General features: G+C 34.0%; 1 protein-coding gene across 1 annotated transcript in view; it reads left to right on the top strand.

Annotated features, from left to right (window-relative positions):
- The window catches only part of LOC126880921 (thrombospondin type-1 domain-containing protein 4-like), a 727,288-nt gene that overhangs the window by 682,487 nt on the left and 26,311 nt on the right, over positions 1-18,490 (top strand). The window contains exons 4-5 of the mRNA XM_050644997.1: positions 7,333-7,429; positions 14,815-14,914. Coding sequence (XP_050500954.1) covers positions 7,333-7,429; positions 14,815-14,914 — 197 coding nt within the window. The remainder of the gene's footprint in view (positions 1-7,332; positions 7,430-14,814; positions 14,915-18,490) is intronic.

Raw genomic sequence — 18,490 nt, 5'->3', positions numbered from 1 at the left:
GTAATTCCATTTACCTATATTTTTACCAATAGAAATATATATTATTATATTATGTGTTAATAGTACCTAATTCAGTAAATAGCCAACTACTCGTAGACACGGCGAGTTTATGTGACTCAGTTGCACTTTATTCTACTCTGTTACCAGTCTCATTTGTGGTTACAATGGTTATATCCTCGCTGTCGCTCGTGACCGGCTAGTGTCTGAAAATTTTGAAGGAGCGACGGGCGCAAGCGCGCTGTGTATATCGGTAGCCCTGTTACCAGATTTAAATTTGGTTACAGTACCTATTAAAAGTGTGCGTGCAGTTAACGATGGATGAGTGTCGCTGCGTAATCGATCAACTACTTAAAAAGTAATTCTCCTTGTATAATTTTGAAGAAAAAAATGAGATTATTGAAAATGAAAGACCTATTTTAAACAATTTAAAAAAGGAATCAAAAAAAGTAGTTCGATATTTTAAATTTAGTTGGTACAGTTAAAATCCTTGGTTATGTGGTTGCAAGAAAAATAGACTGTATTGTTGGACATATCTTCTGGTTTCTACAGAAAAATGGGTCGACCAGGTTCACGATTTAAATAGTTTTAGAGTTTTAAAAAGGAGACATGAAATTTCTCCGTTACCTACATGTAAGATGTTGTAGGGGAGAGTTGGAAAAAACAGGGTAGGTTGATAAAACCGGGTACCCCTTAATTCTTCTGTCTGCTGCTATCTATTAGACAATGTTAAAATTAGTGTCTCTTTACCACCAACAGTCGTGTGAATTCATTTCGACCTCATTTGAGTAATCTGTGCCGGAGCAGTAAGACCTCACCTGTTTTTTGATGCAGGAAACTCGATTTTTAAGGTAAGTTTCTAGCTGTTTTCTCCTCTAATGAATAACTAATGGCCACTTCAAAAGTTAATACATGTAACCTAGTATATTACCTTTAATTTGGCCAAAAATTTTGAATATTATTTGATAACTTAAAAATTTAAATAACATTTAATGTCTTGTTTACGAGTTTGACAAAACCGGGTAGTCCGAAAATCGACAAAACCGGGTACCCGATTTTATCAGACCTGTTGTTTTTTCCTTTAGGTTAACTACAACATGTGGCTTCTTCTATTGAAGAAGCTAGTAAGAAAGCTAGTAGGAGAAATAAAAAAAAATCTCCAGTCGTAAAAAAATTAAAACTAAATGAACTGGATAAAAAAAAAGAAAAACGTGGGAAAAAGGGCTGCACCAAAACCAACATTTTGGAGAGTTTGGAGGAAGAAGATAATAATGACGATGAGTGTCTATATTGCAATTAACTATTTTCAAATTATAATGGGAAGGAAGGCTGGATAAAATGTGTGTCTTGCACCAAATGGGCTTATGACGGCTGTAGTGCCTAGGATGATATAGATGAAGTTTTTATTTGTGACTTCTGTTCATATATTTTCGATTTTTGTTCTTATACTTTTAATAAATATTTTATTTTCTGCCTATTAGTCTTTTTACATGGTCATTAAGTCACTACCCGGTTTTATCATACCGGTTGGACAAAACCGGGTATTTTGCAATATTTTCACAAAAATAAAAAAATTAGAAATCTAAGAATATTTTTAAAAATTGACATTGGCATATCAAACTTAAATCATTTGAGAATATTTCAATCTGCAGCAAACATTTTCTACTCTCACATAGCAAAAGATACAGACGGTTTTTGGAGTGGTACCCGGTTTTGTCCAACTCTCCCCTATACCTACCCAATTTGATTCAGTTTGGCAAAACAAGAATCGAAAGTTCTCTTAACCAAGCTTTTAAAGCAAATATTGCTAAACATAATGAGTTTGTTAAAAAAAATAGATAGGTATATCCTTAGCACACTTATAATAGATACCGTATGTTTTTTGGCCAAACAAGAATTAGCGTTTCGTGGTCATTTTGGGGGCGACGGCTCTGAAAATCGAGGCAATTACAGGAAATTTTTTTAATATTAATTGCCAAAATAAGATCAAAAATTTTGCCAACATCTAGAAACATCAACTCTTTTTTCAAGAGTTTCAAGTGATATACAAAATGATATTATTGAAGCTATATAATATACATTTCAGGGGCGTCATTTGACAGGGTCAGGGGGCTTTTGCCCCCCCCCCTGGCCCTGAAAATGACTGAAATTTCAAAAAATATACAAAATTTCAAATGACGCTCCTGATACATTTAGCCATATCTTCATTTTTTTAAATAGGATTTTTTGCATCTGGTTTTGGTAACACTTTAGAAAAAGCCACGCGTCGCCACTGAGTGTCGCTTACATCAGTCACCGAGCGATATATGCGACACTCGGCTAGAGACAAAGATGCGCACGCAGCATATAGATTATACTTGAAATTTTCGGTCGCCACGTCGCCACGTGTTTCAGTAGCAATTAAGTTTCAGTAGTAATTTCAGACTAAAGGAAAAGCAATTTCCTTCATTTGTTCCAGCAACCGAAAGCACAAAAACTGCCTCCAGAAGATGTGTTGTGTGTACAAAAGAAACGGACAATAACGCAAGGTATCGAGATACTGTGTAAAGAATGTGATGTAGGTTTGTGTGTATTTCCATGCTTCGAGACATACCATACTAAAGAAAACTTAGAAAAAAATGCATTTTTCTACCAAAAAATTTAAAAAAATGTTTTTTAACGTTGTTCAATAAAAGTTTTACAAAACATTCCTTTCATTATGTATTATATAAAACATTCCTTGCATTAAAAAATATGTATGTTTTAACTTAATAAACAGTTATTAAACATAACGTGTTCATTTTTTTATTCTGACCGATATAATGTGCCATCCGCCCACAAGGCACACTAAAAACTGCCGTCTGTGTGGCATTGAAAGGGCAAATTATAGGTGCCGTCCTGAAAGGTTTAACCGAGATGGCACTTGTATGAAAGATATAGAAATGAAAATAGTACGGGGAAAACAAGCCACGAAAGCACTCCATTGAGTCATCGGGAAGAACACTCTAACTAAAGAAAACAAAAAAGGGATTTTTCAGGGCATAGTGCTGAATATTATCCTGCAAGAGCGGAAGAATGGCCAGCGACAACAATAATACGAAATAAAATACGAACAGTTGAATTGGAGTTTATGAGAAGGTGTCTACAAATTACCAGGTAGGATAGAATATGAACAGAGGAAATATGAAAAAAAAATAGAAGTAGAATGCTCAATTACAAAAAAGTTGTGGTAGTAAAAGTAGAGCCCTGAAATGGTGAACTGGTACGGGCATATACAAAGAATACCGGTGCACAGGTGACCGAAAAGATTACTGGACTGGGACCCGCGGGGAGGAAGACGGAGAGGAAGACCTGCTGTGAGATGGAAAACTCACATAGGAAATGCTATGATAGATAGAGACCTCAGAGGTGGCGACTGGAAGAATAGAGTGATAGGGAAGACGAAAACGGCAAACTCATAATGGGAAAAAGACAAGAATAAGAAAAAAATTCAGCGAACTAGTATGGCTTAATATAAATAATAAATTGAATAAAATACTTTGTTCTTGAAAAAATAATCATTTTTATTAAAATTATAATTATTCGTAAAAAACAAACAATAATATTGAGTTATATTCGCGGTCAGACGGACAGACAGCCTAGGTCAAATTTCTCACCTTTAGTACCATCCTTGGATTATAAGCTTTCATTTGACACCTCATTTGTGATTGTACCTGGTATAATGACGGAGACGTTGAGTTCACGGACAGACAGGCAGACGGACGGACGGACGAACAGACGGACAGACGGACGTGGATAATTCAACGTTTTCACATTTTTTCAAAATTTGTGAAATCAATATTAATTCGCACTCGATTTGATTCGTAAGTGTATAGTATTTTCTTTTAATTTTTGGAGAAACCCTCATCCTTTTATTTATTATTTTTTATATTATTTAATTAAACAAGAATATATTGACTTATAGCATTTCAATATCTTCATTCGATGTATCATTCTTCTTCAGGTGCCGTCTCCGCTACGGAGGTTGGCAATCATCATAGCTATTATAATTTTTGAGGCAGTAGCTCTAAATAGTTGTTTTGAGCTGCATCCAAACCATTCTCTCAGGTTCTTAAGCCATGAAATTCGTCTTCTTCCGATGCTTCTTCTGCCATCTATCTTTCCTTGCATTATGAGTCGCAGGATGCCATACTTCTCGCCCCGCATCACATGTCCGAGATACTGTAGTTTTCTTTATTTAATTGTACGTTCAACTTCCTTCTCTTTACCTATTCTTCTCAGTACTTCGTTGTTCGTAACTCTATCTACCCAGGAAACCATCATAATTCTTCTATAGGTCCACATTTCAAATTTCAAAAATTTCGATGTATCATACATAATATGATACAAAATATCGATGTATAATTTTATTTTGCCATCCCTGTTGCGACTTGATTTGGGAATTCCCCGCATGTAAAAGTCCTTACATTTTCGCTAAATTACTGTCGACTCAGCTAGATTGGTTTAAAATCGGGTTTGCCCGGTAATATATACACTAATTTACGTCGCCAAAAGTTTAAAAAACAATTTTTTTTTTCAATATTCGAATGTTTCTTATAAACATAATAGACGGTATTTACTTAATATAAAATTGGAACATGGAAGGCCAAGGGAGTTCTTCTTTGACGCCAAATTCAGAAGAAAAAATTTTTTTTTCGTAAAATATATGGAATTTATTATGGAAAAATAATGAGTTTAAAATTGAAAATATTTCTGAATTTATTAAATAAAAACATACATTTGGGTGAAAAACCCCCATTGGTCATCCGAAAGTTAAATAGTGTCGTTGACAGACTATCTCCTTGTCTTCTCCCCATATCTCAGATACATTTTTCATACTGCTAAAGGTATAAAAAATTGTCTTGTCAAATTTTTAAGATAAAGTCATACCGATAAGAGTTTTGTAAAAAAATGATTTTTAATTATTTTACGAAATACAGTCCAATATATAAAAACTCAATCTTTTTGCAAAATTTTTGAAAAACGGAGGTACACTTCGCGTCATATAAAACTGGTACACTTTTTTTTCCCAATGTAAACCTGTGTTCAGACTGACAATTATTGTTCGTGAATCACTTCGTTGTTGCCATCACAAATTACGGAATTGCACTATATCTAAATACAAAAAAATAACGTTTAAGATGTATATTTCGAATTCATCATCATCATCATCATCATCATCAACCCGTACGCGTCCACTGCTGGACATAGGTCTCCCTCAGCTCTTTCCATTCATCTCTATTTTGTGCGGCTTGCATCCAGTTACCGATAACATGTTTCAAATAATCGGCCCATCTGGTTAGTGGGCGTTCTCTGCTCCGTAGTGCTTCTTCTCGCGGCCTCCACTCGACAATACGTTTTGTCCATCGGTTGTCTGGCAATCTGGCGACGTGTCCTGCCCAGTTCCACTTAAGCGACGCGATTTTTTGGACAGCGTCTATTGTTTTTGTTCTACGGCGTATTTCTTCGTTTGGGATTCGGTCTCTCAGGGAGACACCCAACATCTGGCGCTCCATAGCCCTCTGAGTTACGCGAATCTTGTTCACTGCCTTTTTTGTTAGTGTTAATGTTTCGGCTCCATAAGTGAGTACAGGCAACACACATTGGTCAAAGATTTTCCTTTTGAGGCATATGGGCAAGTCCGATTTAAATACATAGTTAAGTTTACCAAACGCTGCCCAGGCTAAAGGCGGGTTGACATTACTAGTGAATAACGAACGTGGCTCACGCTTAAGTATTTTGCCCGTGCTATTGTTAGATATTTTATTATGTATCTATTTTCAAACTCGAGCAGTACATTTGTATCTATGCATTGCATAAATAATACAAATGTACTGCTCGAGTTTGAAAATAGATAAAATATCTAACAACAGCACGGGCAAAATACGTAAGCGTGAGCCACGTTCGTTATTCACTAGTAATGTCAACCCGTCTTTATCCTATGCGACGTGGGAGTTCGCACGTCTGGTTATCTCGTCCCAACCGAATTTCATGTCCCAAGTATTTATAAGATGCAGTCTGCTCAATATCCATTCCATCAACAACAATATTACGATTTCGAATTGTAATACATATATTTAAATTACACACTTGTTCACTGTAAGAGTTATTCATTTTGTATTAATTTCAAATTAAATTTTTAATTTTTCCAGTGTGTTTTATTTATTCTACACAACTTAATGCAGTTTTGTCCTACAATTTACTAGAAACCAATCACACCTCTAGATTTGACATTAAACATAATAATTTAATGTCATGTCAAGATTTATTATCTATCATTATTTTGGAATTGAAATATTTTCATAAATTATAATAAAACACGAAGCAATGTAGGTATGGATACTTAATTGAGATGACGCAAAATTACAATTGTTTTAGTTTTTAGTATATTAAAAAATGCGGTCTGTCGTACAGCCCCGTTTTTACCTAGTTTGATATAATATTTTCGTTGAACTGGCAACGTTGCCTTAGAAATTGGAATGACACTTGTGACAAGATCAACTTACACAACTTAAAAAACACGATTTTCGGTTATAAGAGTTGTACCAGTTTTTTTTTTTGACGCGAAGTGTACGTTAGGAATGTAAACTTTTTTTCCACCTACCTCTACCGAAAGTATACTTTTCCGGACCTGATTGTAGGGAGCAAAGTTGTACTTTTCCTCCCTAGAGAGGAAAATATTTTTCCTCCCTAGGGAGGAAAAGTAAAAGTGACGTCATAGTATTTCAATCATGAAATATAACTTATTGACGCCCTGTACAATATCTATTTTCTATTACGTAAGTATCTACACATTTTAACGTTTATTTATAAAACACCCTGTATTTTGCAGAATGGTAAAAAATAGTAAATTGTTATTTTGATTTACCAATGTTTACATTAATAATTTGACTTATATTTGACAGTTGACAGTTATATTGTACATACTTGTTTGTTTTAGTTTTAGTTCTAATAAATTTTGTTGGTTAGTTATATAAATAAATTAAGTAAAAATTAAAAAATTACTTGTTATTTGAGGAAGGTGGAAAAACCACATGTATAACATGGGAGTAAAGTGCCTTTTCCTCCCTTGAATGATTACTGCCCTCCGCTACGCGTCGGGCAGTAAACTTCATTCTCGGGAGGAAAAGTAGCACTTTCCTCCCTTGTTATACAAATAGCTATTTCATTTAATAATATCCACTTTTGTCTAGGTACCTATTTTGTAAATTTTCATCCTTGACTTTTTTGTTTTTTGTGTCATAGTGTTCTTTGATCGGTATATTAAGTAAGATTACCTATCACACACATCTAATTTTAATTTTAATTCATCTACAGGTTTGTGCGAAGACAAAGAAGACGACGTCAAAATGGTAAACGTCTTGTCAGTGGATGCGTGGGTCTATATAAGAGGATTCACTTGTGCAATAGTCAAGTAAGTTGATATGATTGATCACTATTTATATTAATCAAAATTCGAGTTACAGTTTTTGTAGTTGTTATACCGATGTGCTTTTTTATATGTCGTTTAAATTATTCTTTCAAATCGGCAAAGTTGACGTTGTGGCAGAGAAGAAGATGAAGAAGAAGAAGAAGATGGAGACTAAAAAGCGTTAAAATAAGTTGCTACTTAAAATTTAAATATATTTTTGCCAAACACAGTTGTAGAAAATTGTTATAGTATATAGTATGATGCAAAAGTATGAATAAATTTATTATTTCAGAACCGACGACTTTAAAAAATCTTAATAAACGTCAATTTTAATTTCTGAATGGCTATCAATTGCTATACAGGGTGTCCAGAAAATCTACCGACAAACGAAGACAGGAGATTCCTCAGATAATTTTGAGACAATTTAACTCAATTCACTTAGTCCGAAAATGCTTCCTAAGGGCATAGGCGTAACTAGGGGGGGGAGGCTTATGGAGGATATAGCCCCTCCATTGGGATGTACTTTGAGCTCTATACACTTAACACCATACCCCTCGGAGACCTTCCAGTAGTTGTAACCCTTGTAACCCCCCCTCTTAGGATTATCCTGGTTACGACTATGCCTAAGGGAGCTAGAGCTCTTTGAAGATGACGTGTTGTAATTAGTTTTTCTTAAATACCTCCAGAACGCTTCTATTTAGAAAAACGAAAAGTGGTACGCTAATTTACCTCAAAGAGATAAATCGATTCGATCCATTGCGAATTTTTAGTACCGGCCATAGGCGTCCGTTTTGGGTAGGGTAACGGTAATTTTGTCACATAACTTTTTTGTCTTTAATTTTTAAGCATTTTTGACTATGGATTATTAAAGTGTGAGGTAGTCTAGTACTAAAAGGTACTCATGCTAAGTCGATAGGATACACCGTTTTCTAGAAAAATCGATTTGAATATTTTTCGTGTGTTAAATTAAAAAAAAAACTATTTAGAAAAACGATAACTGGCACGTTTATTTATATTCCAGAGATGAATCGATTCCATTAATTGCGAATTTCTTGTAGCGGTCATATGCGCCCGTTTTGGGTAGGTGAAAGGTTATTTTATCGCATATCTTTTATATAATATATACATTACATTATTACATATCGCATATTTGTCTTTAATTTTTAAGCATTTTTGACATTGTATTATTAAATTATAAGGTATTCTAATACTAAAAGTTACTCTTGCTTTAAGTTGGTAAAATACACCGTTTTTTTTTTAATTTTTTCAATTTTTTTTTTAAATTTCCCAAACGAAAAATTTTAAAATCGATTTTTCTAGAAAACGGTGTATCCTACGGACTTTTAGCTTTTAGTGCTAAAATACCTTATAATTTAATAATACAGCGACAAAAATGCTTTAAAGTTAAAGACAAAAAAGCGATAAAATAACCGTGGTCCTACCCAAAACGGACGCTTATGACCGGTACTATAAATTCGCAATATATGGAGTCGATTTACCTCTGGAAGATAAATATGTTTGCTAATTTTCGTTTTTCTAACTAGAAGCGTTCTGGAGGTATTTAAGAAAAACTAATTACAAGCCGCCATCTTCAAAGAGCTTTAGCTCCCTTAGAAAGCATTCTGAGGAATCTCCTGTATTCGTTTGTCGGTAGAGTTTCTGGACACCCTGTGTAAATATGTGTTAGACATTATGCCATCAGTGTTTGAGTAATAACGTAATCGACGATTATTTTAATTACAAACCGAGGTCACACGATACTCATTTGAAAGGTCCCCTAATCGAATTTGCAACGATGTATTATTCGAATATTTATTTCTACAGGGCCATCAAAATTATGTACTTGGTAAAGCATGATGCAAAAGTATGGAATCAATTAATTATTTCAGGAACACACGACTTTAAAAAAATCTTAAAACACGTCTGTTTTACTTTTTAAATGGCCACCAATTACTATATAGATGTTGTACATTACGTCATCCATCATTGTTGGCGTAATGACGTATTTGACGATTTTTTTAAATACAAACTGAGTTCACATGACCCATCAATTAAAAGGTCTTCTAACCGGCTTTGCAACGATATATTCGAATATCTATTTCTACAGGATTAACCAAAACTATGTACTTAGTTAAGTAAAATGGAATTGCCATAAATACTCATTTATTAAACTAAATTAACTACGTTAGGAAAGATTTTACTGCCTGTCTTTCTCAATATATAATAGGGCTTTTCAGCGATTGTCATTTGTTTCGAGCTTCTGTCATGTGACATATAATATTAATATATCTACGTCATACGTCTTTGGTTTGTATTATTGTATATACCAATAACGTATCTCATAGATATATTAATATTATGTGACACATGACAGAAGCTCGAAACAAATGACAGTCGATGAAAAGCCCTATTGCTGAAGGTTGTCAATTTTAATATTTCATATAATTTTTTTAACAATTAATCTTTTTAACAATTAATTGCAATAATTGGCATTGAGGGTTTTTTTGGCGATTAAAGTGACAAATGAATGTCCTAGAAAAAATTTCACAACAAGCCAAGTGGGGATGGGCTGGACATGTAGCACATTTAAATGATACTAGGTGGACAAAAAGACTTACAGAGTGGAGACCTAGAGAAGATAAAAGACACCGAGGTAGACCACCAAAAAGATGGATGCATGACATGAGAAAAACAGTGGGAAATTGAATACAGAAGGCACAAGATAGAGAACACTGGAAGAATATGGAGAGACCTATATCAAACAGTGGATGCAAGAGGTTGAGGAATGACGATGATGATTAAAAACACTGATAATGTATGTAATAATGTTCAACGTGTATGTAGCAATTGATGGCCACTCAAACATTAAAATTGACGTGTTTTAAAATTTTTCTACAACATTATAAGGACTAAACTCAACTAACAACATTATAAGGACTAAACTCAACTTCTAACTAAACAAGACTCGAATACTCACAACCAACAGAGACGGAAATACAAATTGTAGGGGAAGAAATAAACAAACAGTGTAGCAGTGAAAAATGCAATTAAACAACTAAAAAATGAAAGATATTCGGGTCCAGGTGGGATCAATGCCGAACTACTGAAAAATGGAACTAAAAAACTTTTCGAATCTCTGGCATATGTATTTACAAAGTACATCAATGGCGAAAATGTACCCAGTGACTGGAAAATAGCTTTTATATCATCGATTCATAAAAAGGGCAATAAACTAAAACGTAGCAATTATCGCGGAACATCAGTAACAGATACAATAAGCAGAGTATGTACAAAAATTTTAAGAGAACTGATTGAACAAGAATACTCAGGATACGAAGAAAAAGAACAATGCGAGTTTAGAGCTGGAAGGTCCTGTACGGATAATGTAGTTTCGTTAAAACAAATCACAAATCATCGAAAAAAAATTAGAACGGAATAGGCCAATACACCTAGTTTTTATAGATTTGCAAAAAGCATATGACAATATACCAATACCGAAACTATGGGAAGTACTGCAAAACTCCAACATTAACTTTACTCTCATAAAAGCTGTCCAAAATTTATACAGTGACATGAAATCTGCAGTAAAATTAGCAAACAAAATAACAGATTTGTTTGCCGTCAACAAAGGTCTACGACAAAGATGTTGCATATCACCGAGTCTGCTTAAGATTTATGTCGCCAAAGCCCTTACAATAATGAAAAGAAAATGCAGTGGAATGGGCATCCAAATCACCGACAACACCTGCCTGTACACCCTTCAGTTTGCAGACGATCAGATAATATGTGCAAACGATAAAGAAGATTTGTAATATATGACTCGCAAATTGAAGGAAGAATACGAAAAATGGGGACTGCAGATGAATGTAGAAAAAACACAATATTTATGCCTAGGTGAGGATTCAACTGATATGATATTCGACAATAATCAGAAAATAACTAGCTGTGATAAATATAAGTATTTGGGAATTAATTTCAACACGGAAGGTACTGACGATGATGCAGAAATTAAGAGCAGAATAAATAAATCAAGAACGATAATTAAATCATTGAACGGAGTTTTGTGGAGTACCGAGATAGGGAAACAAAGAAAAATGAGAATATACAACACCATGATTAAGAGCACATTGGTATACGGATCCGAAACATGGAGAATAAAGGAACACCAAAAAAGAAAAATAGAAGCTACTGAGATGGACGCCCTAAGAAGAGCAAGTAGAACATCGAGATTGGATCGGGTTAGAAATGAGGAAGTAAAGCGAAGAATGAATTTACAGGAAACGGTTGTAGAATGCATTGAGAAGAAACAATTAACGTGGTACGGACTTGTTCAGAGAATAGGGGAGGAAAGACTGCCAAAGAAAATTATGAAATGGATACCTACAGAAAACAGGAAAAGATGAAGGCCAAGAACGACATGGATACAAGGAGTAAGACGATTAATGAGTGTACGAGGATTAGAAGATGAACCTGCAATGATAGAAGATATTGGCAACAAGGCATCGGACAACGTCGGAGGACGTTCTGAACCCAAATTATACTTTTGAACCCATACTTTTGAATCCTACTTCACTAACTGCATAATTTGGTTAGCCCTGTAAAAATAAATATTCGAAAAATATATCGTTGCAAAAGCGATTAGGAGATCTATCATACATAATATGAGGTGTCTAGTTTACCTCGGTTTGTATTTAAACGAATCGTCGATTACGTCATTACGCCAACACTGATGACGTAATGCCGAACACAGTTGATGGTCATTTAAAAATTTAAATTGACCTGTTTTAAGATTTTTTAAAGTCGTTCTTCCTGACGTAATGAATTTTTCCATACTTTTGCATCATCCTGTATAATTTATTATTTAGAAGGAATTAAAAAATAGTAATTACTACTATAATTTAAACCTTACCATATAGTCGAGGCACTGAAGCACAAAAAAGGCCTTACTGTCGATTTTTGGCGCAGTAAGACGGATTTTAATGCAGTTTGGTGCGTTGGATTCGTAAGAATGTCAGGAAATTTTGTGAACTAATGTAATGAATGAGAAATCTGAAATTGCATTTGCGCATAAGAAAAATGCATTTCAAAAGTGCATTTTGAAATAGGCAATTATTATAAATTTGCAACTCGGTAAATTTTATTACTCGGGGGGTTTTTGGGGTCGCTGAAAACGAATATGAGGTCGGAGAGAGTGTGCAAACTACCTGGTGCCTGCAGCGGGTGTAATAAACGTCTTTCTCTGGATATCATATAATTGGCTTAAACTCATTACTCGGGGTTTTTGGGGTCGCTGAAAATGAATATGAGGTCGGCGAGAGTGTGCAAACTACCTGGTGCCTGCAGCAGGTCTAATAAACGTCTTCCTCTGGACTATTATGGTAACTTGTTAAATAATTGGCCCAAAATTGTTACTCGGGGATCTTTGGGGTCACTGAAAACAAATATCGCAACGACTAAATTCTAATTTTATAGGATATTATAAAAAAACATGATTATTTTGTTCAGGATCTCCTTTTTTTTTATTTGTCGCTTAAAATTATGTTGGCAGTATTGATACATTCTTGACTAATTTCATGTAGGATTTATTGCCTTTCTCTCTCACACGTTTGTATACTCTAATATAAAGGTTACACTGTAAGCAAAACAGAACACGTTTTTTTTTCTTATTTTGTTTTCCTGTTATTTAAATAATTTATTATAAAGAAGTGTAAAAAATATTTTTTTTATTTAAATTAACGTGTCTCAGCAACGCAGGCCATTGACACGGTTACAAAAGTAAGGTTTACAATATGTTTAAATTACAAGAATTAAGAAAATTAAGAATTTAAATTAAGAAATTACAATATCAGCAAAATGATAAAAAACAACATTTATATGGCGTAGTATAATCGAGAGTCTTTGAGAAACATTATCACATTATTAAAGTTACTATTACCACTAAGAGTGGTGGTTTGGTCTTCATCCAGTTTATGTTGTCTTCGGGTGTTCGTGTATAGCTGGCACTCAACTAGTATGTGTTTGACGGTGACACGAGTGTTGCAGGTATGACACCAAGGAGGATTTCCCTAGCTCATCAGGTAACCATGTGTAAGACGGTAATGTCAAATTCTTAGTCTTCTCATGACAACTTTGTCCCTTCTACAAAGTGCTGGTATTTTTAAGGCAGGTATTCTGGGTTGAATGTTATGGAGTTTTGAGTTTGTTCTATTCCAGAGGTTTTGCCAGACTCTCAATCACACTTGGTTTACTGTATGTTGTACCCCTTAATGAAATTATTGACCACGGCTGCCAACTTCTTATGTTTATGTACAATGCCCCGATAAGTTTCAGGAAACCGAATATTCCTAAGCAGTTTAAACTGAGTAATATCCAATTAGCTGAAACTTACCGATACAGAATGTACTTAATGGCCATTGCCAAAAACAAAAAGATTGTCATTGGAAAAATTCTTTCATCTGTTGATGACCCATTTACCCAGCATTTAAAAAGGGTATATTTACAAACACAAATTTGGCGGCATGGAGAGGACAGTAACATGAACCCAACCGATTGGGGATGGGAATTACAAAATAATGTATTAATTCCAGTTAGAATGACTCGGCCACCTGGTCCTCCAAACATTTTAAATTTAATATTCTGTAGTTGTAAGTCAGACTGCGGCAACTCATGCGGGTGCAGAAAGCATGGGTTAGTTTGTAATTTAGCCTGCAAAAATTGTGCAGGCTCTGATTGCACAAATATTGCATTGGACTTGAGACAGAAAGGCAATAATGAAGAAGAAGATAATAATGATGAAGAAAATGAATTTTAAAGATAAATTACGATAAATTTTGTATAATGAACTTTTTTAACCATAAATATATTTTAATAATAAAAATTTATGTTTATTTATAATAAAAATACCACCCTTTTCGATCACTATAGTTACATAGAAGAAAATAGATTACCCCAGAAATCCCCGAGTAACGAGTTTAAACTAATTATATGATAAATTACCATAATACTCCAGAGGAAGACGTTTATTACACCCGCTGCAGGCACCAGGTACTTTGCACACTCTCGCCGACCTCATATTCGTTTTCAGCGACCCCAAAAACCCCCGAGTAAGAAAATTTACCGAGTTGCAAATTTATAATAATTGCCTATTTCAAAATGCACTTGAAATGCATTTTTTTATGCACAAATGCAATTTGAGATTTCTTATTCATTACATTAGTTCACAAAATTTCCTGATATTCTCACGAATCCAACGCACCAATCCGCATTAAAATCCGTCTTACTGCAAAAAGATCGACACTTCAATTCTTCAATGCCTCGACTAATACAAAATACAAACAACACATTAGTTATTGTTTATAAAATTTTTATTATTTTAAATTTGATTACAGGACTGCCCGTCTGGTCAAGACTTTCGTTATGAACAATGTGCCTCATTCAACAACCGACTATTCCGAGGTACACGGTACCAGTGGGAGCCATTCTTCAAAGGCAAGTACAGTTATCAAAACATCATTGTTTGAAATTAAAAAGTGATTCCTTAACATTTTTAAATTAACTTTTGACCAGATATTTCAAGCTTTACAACACAGGCTCTCAATGCACTCGGTGCATATACAGAGTGAGTTTTATGTATGGAAACCCTCAATTATCTCGGAGAGGGCTTGTACGATTTTTATAGATTTTGGTGGGTAAGGGTTTTCTAATGCGGCCGATATTATAGTAGTAATTACATTGTTGTCAGAACTTTCGTTTTTCTGGAAATCTAATAAACTTTCTTATTTCAAATGAAATACCGTGTATATTTTTTGCGTTTTGAAGTCCATAAGAAATAGTGAATATTTTTCATGTTATATTCCTAAATGCCATAATTTCGGAATTATTGCTACATTTACTAAAAACAAATTTAAGCAAATTATAATAATCAATTTTTTTGGCCCGGGTAATTACATTATTTTAGGTTCTTTGGATCATTAGGAACAAAAAAGATCTTTCGTAATTGTTCTCTAAAATTAATCGTTTCCGAGTTATAAACAATTTAAAATTGAAAAAAATCGAATAATGACGGTTTTTAAGGTTCACAAACACAAATAAAATAGTTATTTATGAAACAGTTCGTGAAGTATGCTTTTTGCGAACGCACGCGATTTTTAGAGCACGAGCGACAACGGAGCGAGTGCTATAAATCTCGTAAGTTGGCAAAAATACTTCACGCACTGTTTCATACAATATTTTATCTACGATAAACAAATAAAAAGGCTGTAACTCTTCGTCACTGGAATTCATTTCTATTCTACAATTTTTAGAACTTTGACATTTAAAAATTCTAACTACTTTCAAACCACAAAACTGTCAAAACTTTTGTTGTAATTCATTGCTCATATTGTCATCACCATGACAACGCGAAAGTTAAGGATTGTCGCCATGACAACTCGAAAGTTACAAACAGTGCGAAAAAGTAAATCCCATTTAAAATACATTGTAACTTCACGCACACTTTAAATCCTTCACGCACTGCTATCTATAATGACAGTTTTCACAAACTAAAAACTTATACATAATATGACATAGAGTAGATAAAATATTATTTTTGAAACTACGAAGTACCTACTATATTCAAGATCAAGCCTTATTTTATCAGTTACCGATAAGTAATTTGAGCTTGTTTCATTTTAAAACATTGTTTTTTAGTTGTTAATGCAGCCTGCTCTCATATGCACTTCATTAACAATTAAAAAGCAATGTTTTAGAATAAAACGTGCTAAAAAATCTTTAGCCAGCTGATAGAAGAAGGTTTGAGCTTGAATGGAGATACTTCGGAATTTCAAAAACTATATTTTTTACTTGTGTTTTTGAACCTTGAAAGTCGTCATCATTCGATTTTTTTTTTCAGTTTTAAATTGTTTATAGTTCAAAAACGATTAACTTTATAGAAAAATTACGAAAGGCCTTTTTTGTTCCCAATGATCCAAAGAACGTAAAATAATGTCTACCCGAGCCGAACAAAAAAATGATTCTTATAATTTGTTTTAATTTTTGTTTTAATAAATATAGCAATAACTCCGAAATTATGGCATTTAGGTATAGGAAATATAACATGAAAAATAATCAGTATTTCTTATGGACTTCAAAACGCAAAAAATATATAGGGCGTTTTATTTGAAATAAGAAAGTTGATTAGATTTCCAGGAAAACGGAATATCTGACAACAATGTAATTACAAATATAATATCGGCCGCATTATATAACCCTTACCCACCAAAATCTATAAAAATCGTGCAAGCCGTTTCCGAGGTAATTGAGGGTTTCCATACATAAAACTCACTCTGTATTAGTTGAGTTTGACTATTATATAATTTGTTTATTTATCTTTAAAAATATTAAGTAAAACATTTTAAACACTAAAGAGATACTTACTTCCTTGAAAGTATAATATAAACTTCCTAAAAAAATACAAGCAAGCAAAATTTCTTAAATTTAAAAATTTATTCACCAAATACACAAAATAGTAATCAGAGCTTGTAATCATCGTTCTCAAAATCATCATAAGCACATGTTCTCCCCATTCACACCTTCCTTCTCCTTAACGTGCCCTAACAAGTCCCCTTGACGTTGGCGATTAACATGGCGAAACTGTCTCTGTCTCGAGCTATTCTAAATAGTTGCTCTGCTTTATTTATGCCTGTCCAACCCCTGATATCCTTCAACTAAGAGACCTGCTTTCTACCAATTCCTCTGCGTCCTTCGATTTTACCCATCATAATAAGTTGAAGAATATTATACCGGTCTCCCCTTACTACGTGTCCAAAATAGGCCATCTTTCTATACTTGGTGTTATCAAGCAGCTCGCGGGCAGCATTTGCTCTCTTAAGGACTGCCGCATTTGTGAGCATAGCCGTCCATGGTATTTTCAGTGTACGTCTGTGCAGCCGCATTTCAAAGGCCTCCAAACGATTAATGGTTGATATTTTTAATATCCATGTTTCGACACCATACAAGAGGACTGACCAAATGTAACATTTAATCATGCGCTTTCGAAGTTGAAGTTGCAAGTTATCATTACAGAAGAATGACCTCATTTTTAAAAATGTCGTGCGGGATATCCCAGTTTAAAACTGGGTACTCTTTGAATTATATGTCCATCAACATATAACCGTGAATCTTGATGGGCCAAACGGCTAAATACCATGTATTTTGTTTTTGAACAGTTTATGTTTAGGCCAAACTCTCTTCCCACTGTGTCAATGGCATTTAAAAGGTGTTGTAATCCATTCATACCTTCACTTAAAATAACTGTGTCGTCTGCGTATCTGATTGTATTTATTAGAATGCCATTAACTTTCACATCCCATTCCAAATTATGCAGCGCTTCCTTAAATATTCTATCTGAATATAAATTGAATAACAGTGGGGACAGTATACAACCCTGTCTGACACCTCTTTGTATTTTGCATATTTCTGTTGATTTTCCATTTATGCAAGCTGTCGCTGTTTGACGCCAGTATAATTTTTCTATGATTCGTACATCTTGACTATCAACTTCTTTCTTTAATATTTTAATTCATTTTTAATTAATTTTAACACACCTTCCAATCTCCCTTAAATCTACCAAGACATCATGCAGATAGAGCTTAAATCGTAGGTACCCTTCTCTTCCCCTCGGCTTTGTAAACAGAATTAACAGGGTCACTTCCATTGATCCACTTCAAAAGAAGGACAATTCTAGTGTGCAAGTGCTACGTTAGGATACCCCGGAGCTGACATAAATTCAGATCATAATCCACTAGTAGGCGTAATGAAGATAAAACTGAAAAAGATCCCAAAACAAACAAATATACCACGATTTGATGTCTCAAATATAAAAGAACAACCTGTACGTCAGAGGTTAAAACAAGAAATAAATGATAGCTTAAAGAAAACCAAACAAGACGTGATAAAAACAACAGATGTTAATGACAAATGGAACATGATACAAGAAACGTTAGTAGAGGCAGGAAAGAAGATATTACCCACAAAAATAATAAAAAAACAAAGATGGATGACTTCAGAAATCCTAGAGCTAATGGA

This window comes from Diabrotica virgifera, chromosome 2, assembly GCF_917563875.1.
Source record: "Diabrotica virgifera virgifera chromosome 2, PGI_DIABVI_V3a".
Classification (NCBI taxonomy): domain Eukaryota; kingdom Metazoa; phylum Arthropoda; class Insecta; order Coleoptera; family Chrysomelidae; genus Diabrotica; species Diabrotica virgifera.
The sequence above is the reverse complement of the archived record's forward strand: the minus strand, read 5'-3'. Positions and strand labels throughout refer to the sequence as shown.